A 22611-nucleotide genomic window follows, 5' to 3' on the forward strand; every position below is an offset into this window, starting at 1 on the left:
GTATAAGTCTGTGAATGCTGTCTAGCTGTTAAGTGGGTCCCTCAATTTTTCAAATTTTGCATATTGTTTACTTATTTCTAATTACTTGAGTTTTATGACTATGTATAATTATCGTAAGCTGCATATAACCATTGTACATTCTTTTCATCCTATAGTTTTACGCAACTTATTTTCTGTTACCAAAAAAAGTGATGTCTACAGTATGTTCTTGTCGCAAAATGAAATAAAAATTGAATTGAATTGAATTGAATTGATCATTGCTTATGCATGTGATATACCTGAGATGCGCAGATTTGCAGCTCAAGACCCAATACTGAGAACACCTCGCCACTATAGGCTATTAGGTTGAAGGGATTGTATAGTCTTGGTTGAGGTGGGACTTAGGTCTTCAACATTTTTGTGAGATGATGAGAAACTTCATATGAAAGCATACAACTCTAGGAGGAAATCAAAGTTTATTTAATAAAATTTGGTTTTGAAATGGCTGAGATATCCAAAAACAAAGAAGTCCTAATAAAAGGTGGAATTCACCTTTAATTTATTAGGACTACTTTGCTTTAGCAAATAAAATTTCAATTCCCCCTAGAATTCTGTGCTATTTCATATCTTGAATCTGGAGGCAGACGCGCTACCGATTGAGCCAACAAACCGCCCTTATTAATTCATATAACTCACACCAAACTGCTCAAAGTCGAAAGGATATAGAAATTTAGTGTTTCTTCGTCTTCCCAATTCAGATTTCGAAAGCACACCTCATTAAAATGTGTGTACAGGTGTGTGTGTGTGTGTGTGTGTGCGTGTGTATGTGTGTTCTGCATTTTTGTAATGAATCTGCAAAAAAAAAGTTTGTTTGTATTCGTTCCATTGTTAATATTACGATGATGACATCGAACGAAATTCGAATAAAGAATATTATTACCAAAAAAAAAAAAAAAAATGTGTATGTTTTGTGTATGTATATGACATTGTATGTATGCACCGTCCACCATGGCCTGCCCGATGCCAGGGGCGGATCTAGCTTTTTGCTAAGGGGGGGGGGGGGGGGTGAACCCACTGACAATGGGTCAAGCCAAAAAAAAAAAGAAAAGTCTTCGCATTTTGATATCGACTGCCCAAGCAAAATCAAATCATCCCCAAATCAGATGACAAACAAAAAAGAAACAAAAATAATCTTGGGGAGGGTTAAATCCCTACCCCCCCCCCCGAACAAAACAAAGACCAGTAAAAAAAGGAGCCCAAGGGGAGGTTTTAAACCCCCTAACCCCCTCCCTCCCCCCGTAGATCCGCCGCTAGATTCGCATGGTGCAGAATGTGCAGATCCAGATTGAATGTGTGTGTGTGTGTGTGTGTGTGTGCGTGTGTATGTGTGCTTGTGTTGCATCTGTCCTATGTAAATATGTTACTATTATACTTCTTGTTAATATGCTTAAACTTTAGTATGTTTTGTCTTATATGTTTATCCGGGACCCCTTTTTTACAAGCTCTGCTTCTTTTGGGGTCCCAAACCATTCATTTTTCTTAATGCTGTATCCTTTTGTAAAATGTCAAATGTTTAATGAATTGGTTTAATAAAACTTGAACTTGAACTTACTAGTGTGTCCTTCTTGATCTGAAGAAGATGTTAATTTTCAAGATCTTCACACGTCCACTGCTTTGCATCTGTGGGGAACGGCATTAAGAACGTACTCTGAATTAAACATAACCCCCATGGGTGCGCGATTTTACATTTATCATGAGAAACAATAATGTGATGTAATGATAAGGACAGCTGTAGATAAATACACTTTCTTCGAGGACCACTTCTGACATTATCAACTGAGATGTTCAAAAAGTATCTTCGCCGTTGATTCATCGAGTCTTCTTTAGATCTCCTGATGAAAAACAGAACTTATTAGGCCTAATTTCTTTAGATTTGTGTTTTTGTATCAAAAGAATAATGCATTTCAATGTTTACAGTGTTTTTTTTTTTAACATGCATCATGATATACGTCCACTGTGAAATGATATATCTCTGGTTTAGTAGGCACTTCTATTAATTGTCATGATCACGAGACCGTCTCATTCTTTCTCATGTTCATATGTTTTTATTTGTTTGGTTGGTTGGTTCGCTGTTTGTTTGTTTGTTTGTTTGTTTGCTAGTCCAAGGTAAATTTGAATAGAAATTTATATTTGATATGTGGTTCATTTATTTAACGTTAGACTTCCTGATATATCTGTCTTATATCTACTTCTCATTTGGCCTACATGTTCATCTGCGTCTTTTCATGGCAATATATTCCTGAAGAAAATGTTCTCGGTTCTATTGTGTGTGTGTGTGTGTGTTTTTTTTTTTTTTTACTTTCAATGGTTTCCTTCGTTGTGTGTGCTAAACCTATTTAACCAACCCACACCAAAATAGAACGTTACAGTCAGACCGCAACTCCGCCGTCAATGAGCTCAAGTAAAAAATCTTCAAGCAAGAAGAAAAGCTGCCAGAAGAAGAAACCGTGATAAATTAAAGAATACTGCGCATGCGTACACCGTGACCTCTCTCCATATGTTAGATTCCCCCCCCCCCCCCCCTGCCTACATACATGTACATACATGCGTACTGTACCACTGAACTCTACTACACTGCTGCATGCAGGAAGGGACTACAGTATCACTTCCGCCTGACCAAGATGAAGAAAACACAAACAAAATCGAGATATGAACCGTAGTAGTGGGGAAATATACGGGTCGTGATGTGAAAGATTCTACGATTCGGGAAACGTACCGCGGAGTTTGTCAAAAATATGGGCCTTAGATAGATGAGGAACTGAAATCTTAAGATGTATCAACCTCCGCCCCATCCGAATTTGCCGTATGGTGAGTTAAATGCCATGATACAAGGCCGTATTTTGTGTGCTGGAATGATAAGGCTGCCTGTGTTCGCAGCTGATGCGCAAAGCAAAGCACACAGTGTCAGTGACTCACTCAATGGGACAGCCATTGGACAATGTTGGAAGCGGGACAGATAGTATGGCAATGCAGTGCAATGTTGATATGATGTGTGTGGCGGCTTGTATGAATGCCAGTGTAAATTACTTGTCAGTGATGCACTGTGATGATGCGGGGATGAATCAGACGTGTATGCCTATGCTGTCTCCTCACTTCTGCACGTCCTCTATAATGCCACAATTCGAGAAGCAATAATCACGATGATAAGATTTAGAGTAGCCTACTAGCTACAAGACCTGAAAACTTGTTGTTTTGATGTAGACTCGACTCTATGCCTTCATTTACCAATATTTAACAACGTTACGTTAGACTTTCTATGCTATTTGCTAAATTTACGTCAAAATATGTCCATTCTCAAAATGATTGACAACATCACATTTTGATAGAATATCTTGATATTGTACAGTGCACTCCCGTTATAACGAAATGTTCAGGACCGGCAGTTTTCTTTCGTTGTAACGAAATTTCGTTATAGTATACAAAAACAAGGAAACCATGCGTACCGGTATATCATTATCATATTCTGTTTGTTGAATACTCATCATACACTGGAAAGCGATGTGAAATGGGATGGTACCTTTTTAAATTTGTTTAAATGTTACATTTAAAAGAGAGCATTAAGTTGTTTGTATTATTACACAATGAATCGTATAGAAAGTGACGGTTTGGGATTCGGTTACAGTTCGCTATTCCAAAGATTCGTTTCTTACTCAAGTTTGTTACTCCGAAAGGCTCATTCCGAATTTTCGCCATTCCCAGGATTCCGAAGGTTTGTTCATTATTTTGAAGCTTCGCTCTTCCGACGATTCGTTATGAAAGTTCATTATTTAGATACAAATATATTGTTCGTTTTCCGAAGGCTCGTTGATTAGAAAATGAAATAAGTTTCGTAATTCCGAAGGTTTGTAAATGAATGAGATACAACATGTACATAGGTTCACTGTTCCGAAGGTTCGTTGTTCCACAGGTTTTTTAATCCGACATGAAGGTTTGTTTTTCCGGAGGTTTGTAAATAAAAGAATTAAAAAAAATGAGAAAGGTTAGTTATTTCGAAGGTTTGGTTATCTTCTATCTATAGGAAGACGATTACAAAGTTTGCAATTCCTAAGTTTTGTTAGTGGACACACCTTTTTCACTTTTGGATTAACGAAACTTTTTTTTTAATGTTCCGATTAACGAACGTTTAGAATTCCTATCATTATCGGACTAACAAACCGTCATAATAAGAACCATATTTCATTGTCAGATTAACGAACCTTAACCCTATTTCATTTCTGAACTAATGGACATTTAGGTGTATCAGAATCTGTGTGTTTTTTAATTCGAGAAAGTACCTTCGGAACAATAAAACAAACCTTGTTTAATTTCAGATTATTGTATTACAATAAAGCAAGTCTCCCTCAGAAACTGTGCGAGACACACGGAGCAAACACACAGTGATGTGAAGCGTTCGCCCATGCAGAGACGCTAAAATGCTTGTTCCACTCCTTTTTTTCGGAAGCGATCCGCATTTCGTTATAATGGAGCACATTTCTTTTGTTTTTCTGTCAGTGGTGCTCGGAAAAAACTTTTTTTATAACAGAAATTTCGCTAAACTGTGTTCATTATAAGCAAATTTTGTACCATAGGCTTTAATGGCGATAATTTTGGGACCAGAAGTTTTACTTCGTTATAACGAAATTTTGTTTAACCGTGTTCGTTGTAACGGGAGTGCACTGTACTGATATCATGCTGTGCTGTATGCAGTAGAAGACTTAGTCCCATACATGGCCATTGATTTGTCAATATTCTGATTGTGAAACACTATGCATTTTTATATCTAGGACTCCGCAGAGAAAGTGGTGGGGGGGGGAGATAGGCGACTATCAATCAGTCCCACCACCATTGGCTTGCTGATGTACAATGTAGAACTTCTAGAAGTGTAATGTTTTGTATACCTCACTATACGATGACTAATGTCGATATCTATGCTTTCTGATGACTGATTTGGTTGACATTTATGTGAGTGATTGCAAATTACCTAATGTGAGAGCATAAAATTGATCTAAAGATCTACAGATATCATTATGTATCATTGTCATATCATTCAAATGATAAAGGTATCTATCCTTATTATTTCTTCTTACACTTAGCCTCCCATACATCCCAATTCCTTTTAATTCCCCTTTCTTGAGCCTATTACACTTTCCAGTACCTTCTTTATTTCTCACCTATCTCCACACCTCATGACTCTTTTGTTCTGTCCCCATTCATGTAAAGTTCAGCTCATGATCACCTCATCTTTAATTTCCATTGGTTCTTTCTTTGACCTCAGGTCACTCTCTTTTGCTCAATATTTGTGTAGTCTATGATTTTATGCAAATGGAAAGAAACCTATATGGGTTCTTAATAAAGAATCAGTCTGCCACGGGGGACCTCCTCCTTCTGCCTAGCACTCCCTTTTGCCCTGAATGTTTGTTGGAGGTTTACTAAATGCTACTCAGCTTGTGGAGTGCAGAGTGACTGGCTGATGATGATTTTGGACACCAGAATGAGTGTTACACTAATTAGTATTATATCCTGTGATTTTGATTCAGTGGAATTTGAGATATCTACGACTAGACTACATCAAGTGCATGGATACAAAAGTACATTTAGTACTACCAATAGGGCCTACCGTATTCGCCGGCGATAAGGCCGCCAGCAAATTATTGTCTTTCCAACTCAGAGAGTCACCTACCTAACCAACACACATAATCATGTATGGGATTATGCAAACACCGATGAGCAACGTGATGTCAACCATTGAATTAATCAATCTTACAGACAATGCTAATTTTCTGCAGTCAAGTGACAACATTTTTTTTTTTCATACCTACTATCACTGTCGCTGGTGCCAATTCGACAAAAGTGTAAAAAAAGAAAGCACAGCACGATTACCAGTTGGTGTGCATAGCCATTGCGGCGATTGCAATCCTGCCCACATCACGCACTATCACTAGGGACTTTTCGATATCACCTCGTGGACGTGTCTGTCGAGGTAATGACGTCATTTTAAGGAACTGCGTGTGCTCAAGGTTCTCCAGCACGTCCAACGCCAGAATCGTGAACGTGTGTTTGAGGGATTTCACGACCACCACGGATTCATGACATGATGACGTCATTGCGTGGTGCAACCAATCGCCAGCCCGCTGGAGGGGGAAGGGGGCCATGACGTCATGGCAGTACGTTGCGAATGGCGTGCACTGAAAGTCAAAATGGGTGATGGGACGTGACAAGTGGACCGCAGCCATTTAGAGCTGCTCTCGTACGCTGTACGAGAATGGCGGCCACGTCCACACAATCGAAAAGTCCGTACCATCTCATGCAATACTGTGCTATTGAATAATCAGTGTGTGTGAATGAAGACACAGCGGTACTAAGCTTTTGAATAGTGTGTGTGAGTGTACACACGCTCAGTCATCCTTCATATTAGAGTCCTACACCCAGAAATATCTTTCAAAAATCCTGCATGACACGAAGTATGCATCAACCGGAAAAACTGAATATAAAACAAACATATCCGGCGCTGCGGCCTTATCGCCGGCGAATATGGTACTCAGTTTTTTGACACACTGTCACTGACATCAACAACATGGATGTATCGTAGACTCTTAAGTAATATTAGATATGGTACCGGATATTAGACAGTATAGAAATGTAGAAAATAGGATGAAAATATATTGTTCCGACATAGTAAATGCGGTGACACTGATGATAGTACACTGTGTGCTGTGACTGGCCCATAAATGTATAGTTGGACCTACTAATCGACCACTTTTTGATTGAATACCTGGTATCTTAGGAAATATCCCTCAGTTTCACCTTAATTTCATTCCACTCAATGCAGAAAATACTGCAAACTCATATCACGAGCTCAGATTGTTAACTCGTACCGTATGTGCGGAATTCTCGTACCGTATGCGCGGAATTCTCGGCGAATTCTCGGCGACAAAGTGACATTTTTTGCTGAACACCAGTGTAAGCTCATCACTTTAATGTCACTTTAAATGTCAAAGGTCAAGTAAAAATGCTGACATTTCTCTTTCTTTAATTCTCTCTATATCTTAGAAATGGCTCAGGATATCTTAATGAAACTTAATGCATGTGCTGCCTGACAATGATTCTTGTAGGAATTTTGGGGTCATTGGGTCAAAGGTCATGGGTCAAAAGTCGGGTTGAAAAGTCGGGCTGAATATGTACTAGTTAGGATTACTGAAATTACACCTATACATTTTGACTTGAGGTCAAAGGTCAAGTGAAAATATTTTAAGATATATTTTTTCCCCTACCATACAATATATTTTGAAAAAAACTCAAAGTGGTTGTTGTGAAAATGGATCAATCCATGTCAAATCAACCAATTTTCAGACAGTTTGTAACCTTACCCTCTTCAGTTTTCTTTAGACTTGCACCAAATGTTTCCCCAAGTATCTGACGGAAATTCTGAAATATTTTGCCCCAAGGTCAAATGGTTGCTAAGATACGGCCTCCCTTAGCAACCAGTGCATGGTCAAATATCTGATTTTGAATAAAATTTGCTTTTTTGGTTTGACTGCTGCAGCCAAGTTAGATGAGTTACATTCCTCATTTTCTGTAAATTAGAAGTACTTTATGATCGTAACATGCACAATATATTATGGGGCAGATCCGTTATTGCACACGAGGTCATCGAAAATGGTGTTAAGCATCAAAGTTTTTTGGGTGCATGTTTGGAAGCTGATAACTTCAAGATTCAAGTACAATACTTGTTCTCCAAACAAATAGCCATCAATCCAAATGAATCCAAAGTCAAGGAAAGTAAAACAACACATAATTTGTAACAAACATGTCATTTCATTTTTATTTATTTTTTTTGCCAATTACACAATGTGAAACTGTCATCACATTGTCAGGATGTACTCTAGACATGTTGAGAGAACCATGCAGTATGATGGAAACATACGAGTCGCCATCGTGACATTTCTAGTTTGATAAAACTCAGCCATTTCAAAACCGATTTTCATCACACAAACTTTTAATTCCTCTTTGATACAATTTTATGGTCTTATATATTTCTTGTGAGGTTTTTCATTATCTCACAAAAAAAGTCACTGTAAGATTTATAACAGTTTTTAATGTAACACAGCATAGCATGTTCTCATGTCCCCCTACCCACCTACACAAGAAAACGGGCGAATGATGCCGACCCCTCGTTCGCCCCAGCTGACTAGCAATAGTCGGCAAACGGTATCAACCTGGCACACCGAGTCATACACTTGAAATGTATAGTACGGTACTTACCTGTCAGACAGGTGGAGGTATTGCATTTTGTTCCTTGGAATCAATGCACAACAAATCCATTTTTTAAAAACTATACTATATTTGAACTAGTTAGTGTGTTTGTTGTATCTTGTTACACATTATCTTTTATCATAAAACAATATGATAGTAATCCTTCTTCTTCTTTTTTAGGGTAATCTGCCTTCTTTAATTCTCAAGATTATTGCGGATGTCGGCTTTTTTTTTTTCAGTGTTTGACCACTTTTATGGGATTTCACCCCGCTCTACAGCATATCTTTACGAGAAAAGTAAAGTGGGTTCTTTTATGCACACAGGATATTGCTGTCTTACAGCTACACATGGAACTTGTGACTTAAAGGCTCCTCCAAAAGACGTGGCAACAAGAATAAAGTCTCATGTCAAAGGGAAATTTGAAACAATTCATTTTGTATGATTTGAATTTACAGTTTCCTGCACACCATAAGTTCCACTTCTCAAAAATCTTCCCTGCTTTTTGTGATGTCATCAACAGTAAAGTCAGCTGACATAATACCTGGTACCTATTGCAAGGCTTGACATTGTAGCTGTAGCCCAGGGTTGCCAGCTCTTTTTAGGAAACGATACGTTTTGGTGGCCTGATCGGACCACCAAAAACTTGTGATCTTCTTGTGATTCTCATTCAAAACAGAGAAGAATAACTTGCTGCTCAGTGCTAGATACAGCTGTAACTGCAAATGTAACAGCACACACAATAGCTAATTGCTGCGACCAGAGTTGCCAGATTCGCCACAAGTCCGTTAATGGCCAAACCTGGTCTATTTCATGGCCAAATTCAACCATGCTATGTGATTTTCTGACAGCCAATTAGATAGATCCAAAATAATAAAACTTGGTATATATACCCCTAGATGTGAAATACAGTGTATCATTTCATGACTGTGGTGTCATGGAAATTCGTTTATGCCTCAATTCAATACTGTATTTAGACTAGTGAACCTAGTCATAACTGTACACTATACGTGGTACTTGAACTCGCTTCATCTTACCTCTCAATTTTCTAATGATCGTCATGGCTTATAGAATCTTATTCAATCTTTATTTAACATTCTTTGTAATTATTTAATTACCTCCGCCAAGGGAGGAGGTTATGTTTTCGTTACCGTTGGTTTGTTCATTAGTTAGTTCATTTGTCTGTGTGCAAAATAACTCAAAAAGTAGTTAACGGATTGGGATGAAACTTGCAGGAAAGGTTGAAAATGACACAAGTAACAAACGATTACCGGTAACTTTTGGTAGTGATCCGAGAATTTTGGGGGAATTTATGAAGGACTTTTGATATTTTGGCAGGTAGGGTCAATGAACTTGAGAGTTCAGGCTGCGCGTATTTGAGGTTTGCATGCGCGCACTAAAGTGCGTCCTCTAGTTTCTGCTGGGGCGAGGCGCGCTGTGCAGCTGAGGTTTTATGACGTAACAAAGGCTTTTATATTGGGAAATCGGGCGACTTTCAGCACACAATGCTATATATGGGTGGAAATAACTGATATCTCTATGGAAGAACAAGATCAGTGGTGGAAATGAGATGCATACTTGGCGGAGGTCTGCGCTCTCAGAGTGCTTCTCTAGTTTTAACTGTTTTTTATGTCTCCGCCACGAAGTGGTGCCGGAGGCATTATGTTTTCGGGTTGTCCGTCCGTAACTAAAAAACCTTTTGAGGTATCTTAATGAAACTTGGCATGTATGTGTATTAGGGGGTGAAGTTGTGCCTATCATCTTTTGGGTGCACATGCTCAAGTTCAAAGGTCAAAAGGTCAAGGTCAAATACGTAAAATTTCACTATTTCCACCATATCTATGCAATGCCTGAAGATATTTTCTTGAAACTTAGTGTATACATGTATTACCCAATTAAGATTCTCTGGTGAAAGTTTGGGGTCATGAGGTCAAAGGTCAAAGGTCAAAAGGTCGAGTGAAAATATTAAAACTGCACTTTTTTCTCCGTACATTATGTATCTTGGAAATTGTTCAAGGTATCTTCATGGAACATAGTATATAAGTACTGACTGGCAGTGATTATCTAGAGAATTTAGGGTTCATGGGGTCAAAGGTCAGGGAACATAGGTCAAGGGCAACACTTCAAAATTTTACTATTTCCCTCATATGCAGTGACAGCAGGATTATTTTTTTTTTTACACTTGGTGTATGCATATAACCTAATAGAGATTCTCTGGAAACTTTCAAAGGTCAAAAGGTCAAAGATCAAGGTAAAGTGCTGAACTAACTTTTTCCTCCATATCTCTGAAGTGGCTCAAGTTATTACTACATATTCATGCATGTTCTGCCTGACAGTGATTATCCTATGAATTTTAGAGTCAAAGGCCAGATGAAAATGGTAACAATGTACATTTCAATACAGAAATTGCACTTTTTCTCCATACCTTGAAAATTACTAGCATTTAACTTATGAATGGGTCAAAGTCAAGTTAAAGTCCTTAAATCCCCAAATACATGCTCTCCTATTCATTCAATTAAACCTAGGTCAAGGAAGGTGAACATTCAACACATTTGTGACAAACTTGTCATTTTGATATTTTGCCAATTTTGTGAAAATGTAATCACACATTGTCCACATACATGTACTATAGACCTATTAGGAGAATCATGCATTATGGCGGAGGCATACCAGTCGCCTTTAAGTAGTGACATTTCTAGTCTTCCTTACTTCTTAGTCACAGTATGTACTGTACATATGTTATATGTATTTGAAGCAATTTATCATACCTGCCAATTATTACACTATTGTCTCATCATGATTTATGTTTTTATAAGACTGTTTTAATGCCTCCGCCACGAAGTGTCGCCGGAGGCATTAAATGTTTTTGGGTTGTCCGTCCGTCTGTCCGAAATCAATTTTGTGGACAGCGTAACTTAAAAACCATTCGAGGTATCCTACTGAAACTTGGCACATATATGTATGAGTGGGTGAAGTTGTGCCTATCAACTTTTAGGAGCACATGCTCAAGGTCAAAGGTCAAGGTCAAATTCTTAGAATTCACTATTTCCCCCATATCTATGCGATGCGTGAAGGTATTTTCTTGAAACTTAGTGTATACATGAACTACCAAATAAAGATTCTTCAGAGAGAGTTTTGGGTCATGGGGTCAAAGATCAAGGGTCAGAGGTCAAGTGAAAATGTTAAAATTTCATGTTTTTTTCCATACCTCGTAAAAGGTTCAAGTTGTCTTCATGAAACTTAGTACATATGCATGTACTGACTGGTAGTGATTATCTAGAGAATTTGGGGTCAAAGGTCATGGATCAAAGGTCGAGGTCAACTCAGAATTTCACTTTTCCCTCATATTAATGCAATACCCACAAATACCTGCACTCGTAGACAATATAGCCATTCATCCACTTAAACCAAGTTCAAGGAAAGTGAACATTCACATTTGTGACAAACCTGTCATTTTAGCACTTTGCCAATTCTCCATATTACATATAGCTATAAAAGAACCAACGTTGGCGGCGCACTTATTTAATCGGCGTATTTTGGAGCGATTTGCAGTCATCCCCACTTCCGGTTGCAGCTATTGCTCCACGCGCTATTATGCATGCATGCACACTGCGTGCAGCGGCGCGGCTAGTGTCCCACACACTTATTCATCACTTTCGTTGCATTAACACGTACGTATACAATTGTGCTTACTCGCATTTCGTCTGACCCGATTGAGTCTTATTTCGCTGCAAATTCACCGAATTGGAGAATCAACAGTGAGAATTTTGTGAAGATATCACACTTATGCTTCTTGATTCTTTCATATGTCCAACCACAGTCAGTGAGTAGATAAGCGTAAACATCGCTAATACGAACGGGTGGTAACTGTTTCAAGTCCCTAGTCCATGTCACTGCTTTTCCGTTTAGATCGCGAACTGAGCAGTCCGCTGTAGTCACTCTGCGCCGCTTCCTCTCGGAGGCTGCGTGGTCGCACTCCTCCAAAAGCGGATAAACTTTTGCGGCTTTTTCGGCGAGATTTTCTAACTCAAATCGTCGTTTGCCAGTGCAAGGCACACCCCTTTCGACAAGATATTTCAGTTTCAGATATTTCAGTTGAGGAACTGTCGTGTTCTTGAATCTTTCGCGATCATCCATGATTAATAGCTTTTAGAAAGACACTCGCTGAAAAGGTAAAATTTGCGTGACCGATGTTGAGCAGATGCTACCGATGCAAGTGAAACTGTGCGTTGGCGTGCAGTGCATTGCGGTGCAGTGCATTGCGTACGTAACGCGTTGGCGATAACCAGAAGTAAAGCTGACTGCATAAAAGCCAGGATGTTGATTGCGCAATGCATTCTGGGACGATATTTTGCTGTATGCGATATGGAGAATTATATGAAACTGTCATCACACATTGTCAAGACATTGCACTATAGACCTATTTGAAGAATAATGCATTATGGCGGAGGCATACCAGTCGCCATAGCGACATTTCTAGTTGTAAATGATTTTGTTTTCATGTTTTTCTTACGTTCATTGGGCCACCAAATTTGAGGTCACAGACATTTTCATTCCGCCATGCTAAACATAGCAATATGTTTGTGTGTCATTCAATTTGCAGCCCAACAGTGATTCGTGAAATTAGCAATTTTGTATTCAACCCTCCCAAAAATGGCAGATTTTATAGTACTGTGTACACCATCTATTTTGTGAATTTGGATATGTGAGGCAGTTTTGCGAGTGACTGAATTTGCATATGAAGACCCAGTAGCACAGGGATTCCTGGGTGGCTGGATTCATTCGCTGCCCACTGGGGTACATTTGAAAACCAAGAATAGCGTTGGTCAGCAAAAATGTGCATTGAAGGGTATGTGCTCATCGCTATTAAACAGTTGAGACTTTACGGCTGTATCGTGTGTACTTACATGTACATGTGTAGAGATCTGTGATAAAACTACACAATTCATTATGGGGATTCTTAAATATATCTGTGCAGGGCCAGCCTTCCCACTCCATGTTATCCCCATGCTAAAGGGTCTTTAAAGGTAGGGGATACCTTTTACAGACCTCCCAAAATGCAGCAAAACATTAAATATGAACCTCAGGGGACTTGTTTAGGCCACTGCTGAGAAATTTGGAAGTCAACAGTTATCTACAATTTGAATAATGCACAAAACTCAACTACTCAGTAGTTCTGTGTGTCAGCCACACTTAATCATTTTTGTTGCAGTCTTCTGTTTTTTATCTATAAACACAAATCTAAAAGTATAAGAGCTGATGTAATAACATATAGAGTGTGTGGCAAGAATGTATATAGAAATGTTTGTAAGTTTTGATGAACTTTCTTCACAAAATATACATGATGGACACACATGCAGTGCATGGGTCTGCAAAGGTAGCCTAGTATTAAATGTACTGGAATTTACGGTGAGCCCCGAAAAAAATTCAATTCAAAATCTAACGGTCAATAAAAGTGTACTAAATGTTACCTTCCACTTTCAATACTTTATGGGAGTTTCTAAAATGATACTCTCTTCAACATACCACTGTATTTATACAACTCTTCATTTAAGGCATGCAAATGGGATTCCCTACCTTTAAAGGACAAGTTCACCTTCATAGACATGAGGGTTGAGCGAATGCAGCAATATGAGTAGTTTACACATTAATGAGAGTTGAGGAAAATCGGACAATCCGTTAAAAAGTTACAAATTTTTGAAGTTTCTGCTCAGTCACGGCTGGATGAGAAGACTATAATATAGATTGTGATGTCACATGTGTACAACGATATAAAGAAAGTTCTAATAAAGGAAATTCAACATATTTTCACTTTTCTCGCATACATGTAACAAAAGAACACTCGACTTGTCTCTTTCAGAAGGCAGGGGGAATAATACACGTGTATTACCCTTAAGATACATCAGTAACAAGTCGAAGAAATGTGCACTTTATCTAAAAAGTAAAGTTTTGTGAGATTGCCTTTTTACTTTCCTTGTATCATTGTACGTATGTGACATCATGCACAGTAGTAGTCTTCTCATCCAGCAGTGACTGCACAGATACTTTAAAAATTCATAACTTTGGAACGGATTATCGGATTTCCCCCAAACTTTCACTGATGTGTTCTACTGATATTGTTGCATTCACTCAATCCACATGTATATGAAAGTGAACTTGTACTTTAAGAACCATAGTCAGTGAATGAGAAGTAAGACTTATCCCTTTTTTGAAATAGAGGAATATCAGGGACTACTAACCATGGGGATGTTTTACAGCACATAAGTGTTATGAGAGGCAATATTGTTGTAAGTCGTTTACATAGTTTCACGTGATATCAGTCGACTTTCCTAATGCACGAAAATAAAAGCACAATGCAAAATACTGTTTATATTGTGAGTTATAAATTACTTCCTGGCTTGTTAAGAGAATGGCAGATATCAATCCATACCTTGATGATAAAACCTCAGTATGCTTGCAAGCATCGGAAGAATCCACACTTTTAGTTTCAGTGTATAAACCTGACTGATATACAACAAATGTGTATTCTACCTTTGCAATCCTCTCCACTGACTGCAGTGATGGGAATGCATTTTGTTCTTCCTCAAAGCACTCTATCTAAATTATAGAAGGAATTCAATCTTTGTTTTCTTGATTTTAAAAGGAATTTCAGTGCAAGGGTGTTGTCTCTGACTTAGAGACTTAAAAAGGAAACAAAGTACAATGAACAGGTGACTCCCGTTATATAACAAAGTCCTCTGGATCAGCAGTTTACTTTCATTATCAACATTTCATCATAGCCAAACAGTACAGTATATAAAAAGTTAATTCTACGTACAGCCTGTATAAGATGATAATTTGGGGACATGAATTTTTACTTTCTTGTAACGAGCATTATAACCGTGTTTTAATGGGAGTGCACTCAATTCAATTCAATTCGTTTATTCATCTCATTTTCGGATAAAACAATACAACAGTATTGGATTTTACAATACACAAAAGGATAATCAATCATTTACATATAACAGTGAAAATGAAAAAAGAGAACTTAAGAAAAGCCAAAAGGCCTTGTGAAGTAAGTTCCCTTACGATTATGCACAAAATAATTGATTTTTAAGGTACAAAGTGTAGACATGGACAGAAAACCAACAAATACAACAAAACATAACATAACATAACATAACAAAACAAAACAAAATCATAAGACAAATGATATGATAAATTGACTATGACTATGTGTGATTTGCTAGAAGGTATATTTTCAAAAATTTCTTAAATGAAGACAGGCTATTGCGTGAACAAATATCTCTAGGAATTGAATACCAGCTTAACGGAAATTGGTGACGTACGGAGTTTGAAACCAGATTTGTTTTTACTACCCACATATGAAATCTATTGCAATTTCGTGTATTGTATTGATGAATTTCATTATTAGTTGAAAACATACGTGAAATATTATGAGGTAACATATCTTTGAAATAATAAAATCCCAACACAGCGGTATTATAAGTATACAAATCAAATATATTCAAAGTATTAAATTCAAAGTATTAAAATATTCAAAGTATTAAATTCAAAGTATTAAATTTACGATCTCCTCCTACAGTTTTGAAGCAATTTGAATGAAACTTAGGGTAAATGATGATATTGAGGTATAGATGTGCAAGACATGTTTTTTGTGTTTGTGGGACAATGCGTTGCCATGGTAACCATAATTTTACCAAAACCTTGTGGATTGAATAACTTCCATAGTATGTAAGCAATCAATTTCAAAATTGGTATCTATGATGATCTATAGGTGTAGTTATGCAAGACACTCGTTGTGTTTGTACTTGACAAAGCGTTGCCATGGTAACCACATGTTTTCTTCAAAATCTTGTGGAGTGAACAACTTCCACAGTTTTGAAGCAATTGAAATCAAATTTGGTAGGCATTATGGCCTTGAGGCATAGATGTGGATCACATAATTTTTGTGTTTGTCAGACAAAGCGTTGCCATGGTAATCATAATTTTACCAAAACCTTGTGGATTGAATAACTTCCACATCATTTAAGCAATTAAGGTCAGATTTAGTATGTATTATGATCGGGAGGTGTACATGTAGTTATATCCGAAATGCAAGACACCAATGTGTTAATATAAGAAAAATGTGTTGCCATGGAAACCACTCATTTTTGTATCAAATTGAACCATTCAATCTATGAAGGTGAAATTTGGTGTGTATGGTGCTCTTTAAGTGTAGTTTTGCAAAATGTCCTTTGTATTTGTATCGGACAATGCGTTGCCATGGTAACCGCATTTTTTTTTTTTAAATCCTGTGGAGTGAACTTCTTCCACAGTTTTCAAGCAATTGAAACCAAATTTGGTAGGCATTATGGCCCTGAGGTATAGATGTCGAACACATAAATTTTGTGTTTGTCACACAAACCATTGCCATGGTAACCACAATTTTACCAAAACCTTGCAGATTGAATAACTTTTCCATCATTCAAGCAATTAAAGTCAAATTTAGTATGTATCATGATCTAGAAGTGTAGTTTTGCAAGACACCAATGTGGTAGTTTAAGGAAAATGTGTTGCCATGGTAACCACTCATTTTTGTATCAAAATAAACCATTCAAGCTATGAAGGTCAAATTTGGTGTGTATGATGGTCTTTAAGTGTAGTGATGCTGGGGGAAAGCATGTTTCCATTTGCTGTAAGTTTTGTACTCAGTGTCAACTCTGTAATTGTACAGTAAACTAAAATTATTCTGTATCCAATTCGACAAATGCACAAACTCGGTATTAACGTCATTGCCCTCATTACATCACATTCATTGTATACTATAAAGCAACACTAGGGACGGGGGTATTCATCACCTTCAGTGATAATTCTAGTTTCTTGTTGGAAGGGGACTTCTATTTATTGAATTATAATCTTTCCTTTCCTTTAGTGCACAGGGGCATATAATTCATGTGGTCATACTGCAGAAGTGTAGTTAATTATTATTGATATTATTATCTTTCTGATATCCAGTGCCTTGTGCACGTAGCCAACACACATGCAAGATTGAGACTACAGTGAAACAGGCCCAAGACCTCCATTTGTAAAAGCATCGGATTTCAATTGCATCGCCAAAGCCACCCTCCTAAGATACGTACGCTCAACAAATTATTGCTCAAACAATAAATGCCCTCTAATTGCAGCCGTTAGTGGCTGTCGATAGGGGTGTAAAGGGGTAGCCTTGTGCAAACAGGGTGCAAATACTGTATTGTACTTTGTATGGTATGAGCTCAAAGTCAGCCCAAAATATGCTATTAAAGCTTTTGGTATTGACATAGTATATGCTGTGTGTTTGTTGAATAAATGTCATTCTTGTAGAGGGAGAACACATGACCGTAAGTTATGCTGTTTTGGTAATGAAGTACACTTTGGAACTGCTCCAAATGAAGTGTTGTAATGACTTTACTACATTGTACTGTGGGTTTTCCCCAGTAAAGTGGGAATTTCCTTGCGCTATGTTTTTTGTTAGCAGCTGGTGACTTTGAGTATAGTTTTGATAGTAATTGATCTATTCCAGAACGGTAAAATAGTCTTGACATGGAAGATACTTGAGAAACACAGCAAGGTGTGATAAGAAATCGCTGTTTAGTCACCTATATATTTGTGATCAGTGAAGTGTTTGTCAGAATATCAACAGAAGATGGCGTTTGCTTCAGATGTGAGATACTTGACAGGTAAAGATCATTCAGTGCATTTTAGTATTTTGTTTTCATTCGTTATCAATTGAATTGTGTATAGTCGATGAATCATGACCTAAGGGTAAATGTTTGTGACCGGATAATCAATGAAAATGTGGCTTTCATGGGTAAGAGTACTGAAGGAAGGACCCTGAAAGGTTATGACATTTTGTTTGTGTGTGTGTGTGTGTGTGTCTGTTTGTATGTTTTGTTTTTTGCAAGTTAACACTGTATTAAAAAATGTTGTTTTTGAACATGTACTGTAAAAGTGGAAATTTTCGCGGAGTTCAAATTTTCGCGCATTTCGCGCAACCAAAAACTAGCGCGAAAATAAAAGCACGCAAATATTTTTGCTTGCCATAGTATGTTCCTGTGCGTGACGTCTTGATTCCGCGGAATTAAAAACATGTGAAACTCTTCTTGCCAGGCCAAGCGCGAAAAAATAAGTCGCATGAAAATATCCACTTATACAGTACCACTTTAATTATCTTTGATATTAATGATGATTTTGAATTTGTGCGAGACTGGGAGTACGTTGTAATTTCCTTCTTTTTTTTTCTTGTCAATGTTATCTGATAGTTAATATTGTTTTGTTAGTCTTGATATAGTTCCAATACGTGCATCACTCTGTTATCTACATTACATACAACTGTAATTCATAAAGTATCAATATCATAGAGAATGTATGTATGCTGTACGTGTACTGTATTATGCATGTGTTATTTGTTTCAGAGTGGAGGGATAAATATGATGAGAGAAAATTATTTAACTGATTCCTTTGACCTCAAGTGAAGGGCAGAGTATATTTAGTAAACTTTCTTCCAGTACTTGGTATGGCCTTGGCATTATTTTATTTGAATTCAGTAATGTGAGGTGTATGTTATTTTCTTTTGTGACCCGATCCAGGGGTGGCCCAGTTTCCCCAGGCCCCCATCCAGCGGCCCCAGTCCGGCCAACCCCCTCGCCAGCAAGTCTTGCCGCCCCCCATCCAGCCCCAGCAGACCACCCTTCCACCGATGCCACCGGTCCCAGGGGTACCCGCGGTGCCCCAGGGGGTTCCTCCCGCTCCGACCGCGGGCGCTCCCCCAAAGTCGGAACTCGTTGCCCTGCCGACGCGGCCGGGCTTTGGAGAGGACGGCCGACCCATCGTCCTGAGGGCCAATCACTTCCAGGTCAAGATTCCGGGGATCGAGATCTTTCACTATGACGTGACCATCACTCCAGACAAATGTCCTCGCAGAGTCAACAGGTGAGTTTGTGTGTCTTTATTATCCACAACTCACCAGAATGGTGGTTGGTACAGAACTTATGTTCTGGTGACTATCTGTGTTATGATATTAATGGCGCAGGATATTGAATACAGGCAAAGTCAACATTTTGTTACATGATATTCAAGGCTGTTCAATTCTCACAGAGATGTCTAAACTAATGTTGAATTAAACAAATTGTACTTTTCCTGAACTATATCAGGCATAAACAGCCAAAGGAGGTCCCAAATATTTACTCATGTCTTCATGATATAATTTATGGATTATCACAGGATGTAAAGAGAAGCATTTTGTATGGCGAAAGCAAGGAGAAGGTCTCAACAGGATATAGAATACCCATGTTTCTTTTCCTTCTGTTTTTGTATCTCAGGTGGGATATTAGAATATCCTTGTTTATGACAATTGAAGATCATCACAATTTTCATTTATGGTCATATATTTGTTTGTTTTCATTTACTTTGTTGTATTGGATAGAAAGGTGTGTAGTCATTGTCATAAAATGCTTTCAAGTAATGTTTGATTGTGTTTTGTAGCTTGAATGGGAGAACCAAATAATGTCTTGATATTGTCCAAGCATTCACATTAGCTTTCTGGCCTTCTTTGTCATGCCTTGCCAACAGGGATGTGATTGACACTCTGGTTAATGCCTACAAGGCTCGCTACTTCCAGCACAACCTACCGGTCTTCGACGGGCGGAGAAACATGTACTGCAAGGAACAGCTCCCTCTTGAGCACGAAAGGGTACAGGATTCAGTCCATGTATTTCCATGTTCATGCAGAAGGATAGAGAGGGGCACAATTCAACACAATTTTGATATCCACCAAGTGTTTTCATTCAGTAATGTATTGTTTTTTACCGCATTTATCAAGTAACAGTTGGGGGGGGGGGATTACATTCTGAGGGTCTAAATCATCCCTCAGTGTGTTTGTTCCTGCTTGATCATGCAATGACTAACAATTTGTCCTTGTGAAGCCAAAATGATGCACACATTTCTGGAAATCAAATCGCTCTAGAGCAGTCATGTTGGCTGGAGATATGTCCTCTGTTTCGCATTTATATGATTCTTCTTTCACCAGCTCTGAGTGCAGCAAATTTTTGATGTGCAAACTTGAACTTTGTGAAAACAATTCTACACATCACTCATTGTTTAACTTTCTCTTCTCACAAGCACTGCCTACAGCAAATTTTTGCTATGCAAACTTGACCTCAGTCAAATTTGAGGCCAGTTTTCACATTTTGATTTTCTTTTCGAAAAAGCATGGTCAAATTTTGTGGAGGTTGGCAGGTGTATTGCAAAAAAAAAAAGAAAAAGAAAAAAAAAAAGAGGAATTGTTCCAAATGCATAATGTCTGCTTTGGCTCACAAGGCCCAGATCATAAGGCCAGTATGTGATATAAAGCGTTAAACTTTCAAACTTCTGTTTCTGTGTTTGATCTGGGCAGGTGGAGCTCGAAGCGACCTTGCCAGGAGAAGGCAAGGACCGGGTGTTCAAGACCCAGATCCGCTACGTGGGGAAGGTCAGCCTGGCCCTGCTGGAGTCTGCCCTCAAGGGAGAGATAGAGCACATGCCGTACGACGCCATCCAGGCCCTTGACGTCATCATGAGGCATCTACCATCAATGAGGTAGATATTCCATCCATGATTCTGTTTCATCAGGACCCTGTTTCATAAAGCTGTTCATAAAGTTATGCACAACTTTACAAATGACTGGAATATGGCAAGCCAAGTGGGTTTCCTAATCATTGTTAATTTCAATAGCTTAAGTTGAAATTTACAGATGACAATGATTATTCTTACATGTTGACACACATTTTTAGTTGAGTGAATTTTTGCCCCAATGTAGATGAAATATTGGCATATTATAGTAGTTCTTTGTTAAAACGTAAGAAAAAAAATGGGCACACATATTGGCACTTCATATTCTAGTCGTTCCTAAAGTCACACGTAACTTTATGAACAGCCTTATGAAACAGGGCCCAGGTACATTACGAACACTCTCCTAAAGCATACCGTACTATATATACTACCATGCCTGAGCCAGAGGAGCGCTTTAATGCTCCCAAAATGTACCGTACTGTAACATACCAAAACCAAAAGTGCAAAGGTGGACCACTTCCTGATGCGCTCCAAATGCGTACCATACTGTACCATGCCTGTCAGAGAGCCTTTGAATGCAAAGTGGTCCAAAGTAGCTGTTGACACGAGAAGAATGCACATAACCCGCACTACATGTATGTCATAATGCAAAGAGTTGATTCTCGTTGTTCGAGACAGCTGTATGTAGTGTAATAGCCACAGGTCATGACACTGTTGCTACAGCGGGTGAGATCCCTCTGACTCGAGTCCAAAAATAGCTCGTGAGGTACACTCCACAAAGCACCCAAATGTTCCCCGTTTAAAAGTGGATATTTTCGCGCTAGGCCGGGTAAGAAGAGTTTCACGTGTTTTTAATTCCGCGGAATCAAGACATCAGTACAGGAACATATGGCAAGCAAAAATATTCGCGTGCTTTTATTTTCGCGCTAGTCTGTGGTTGCGCGAAATGCGCGAAAATTTAAACATCGCGAAAATTTCCACTTTTACAGTATGGTACGGTACAGTATGGTTTGGTTTGGTTCACTTTTTAGTGATCAAACATGGCCATTGCTTCACTCACCTCTCACTAATCAAGGCTAGACCATTTCCCATGTGGAAAAATGAGATTGGGATAATGGACTTTCATTATTACATCACCAAAAGTATGAATTTAGAAAGCAAACCTTAGTCATTTAAACTGATGTAAACCACTTTTAACTAGCACTCTTTTTAATTTAAAAGTGGTCTTAAAAGACGTATCAATAAATGTATTTAATGGCACATAAGACAGTTTGATAAAGAGTCCATTTGAAAATGTCACAGTTAGTGTTGCAACCTGAAGGACTTATCATTCTCTGAATAGCTAGAAGGTTTTGGTCCTCGCTGGCAACTTATCATACTCTGTAGGAAGTAGGCCTCGATGTGATCTTGATGAAGAATAGACAAATCTTGAGGGTGAACACGAGAGAGAGAATTCATAATTGCTAGAATCAGTCTAGTCATGTAAGAAAATAGAATATGAGCCGATAGTCAGAGATAATTCAGAAGCCTTCTCAAGAAATATTCTTATCCATGATTTGATTTTGTTGGTAATGTGATACCAAACACTTGTTTGAGTGCCAATTTTTCTCTCTGAACTTTCCTCAAATTTCATCTAATTTTGTTTTGTGGTATTCTCATGGCATAAAGCCAAATTTGAGCTGGTTACCTTTAGCAATGAGAGAGAGAGAAAAAAAAACCACATTCTTTGAATTTTTTGCAGTTGCCTTTGTTGGGCCCAAGCATTTTCAAGTTACT

The 22611-nt window shown here is 38.2% G+C and overlaps 1 protein-coding gene across 1 annotated transcript in view; it reads left to right on the plus strand.

Moving 5' to 3' along the window:
• Positions 1-2727: 2727 nt before the first annotated feature.
• LOC140239984 (protein argonaute-2-like) overlaps positions 2728-22611 on the plus strand; it is a 44204-nt gene continuing 24320 nt past the window's right edge. The window contains exons 1-4 of the mRNA XM_072319792.1: positions 2728-2847; positions 18876-19218; positions 19858-19978; positions 20681-20862. Coding sequence (XP_072175893.1) covers positions 2811-2847; positions 18876-19218; positions 19858-19978; positions 20681-20862 — 683 coding nt within the window. The 5' untranslated portion in view covers positions 2728-2810. The remainder of the gene's footprint in view (positions 2848-18875; positions 19219-19857; positions 19979-20680; positions 20863-22611) is intronic.

Source organism: Diadema setosum, chromosome 16 (genome assembly GCF_964275005.1).
Source record: "Diadema setosum chromosome 16, eeDiaSeto1, whole genome shotgun sequence".
NCBI classification, from domain to species: Eukaryota; Metazoa; Echinodermata; class Echinoidea; order Diadematoida; family Diadematidae; genus Diadema; species Diadema setosum.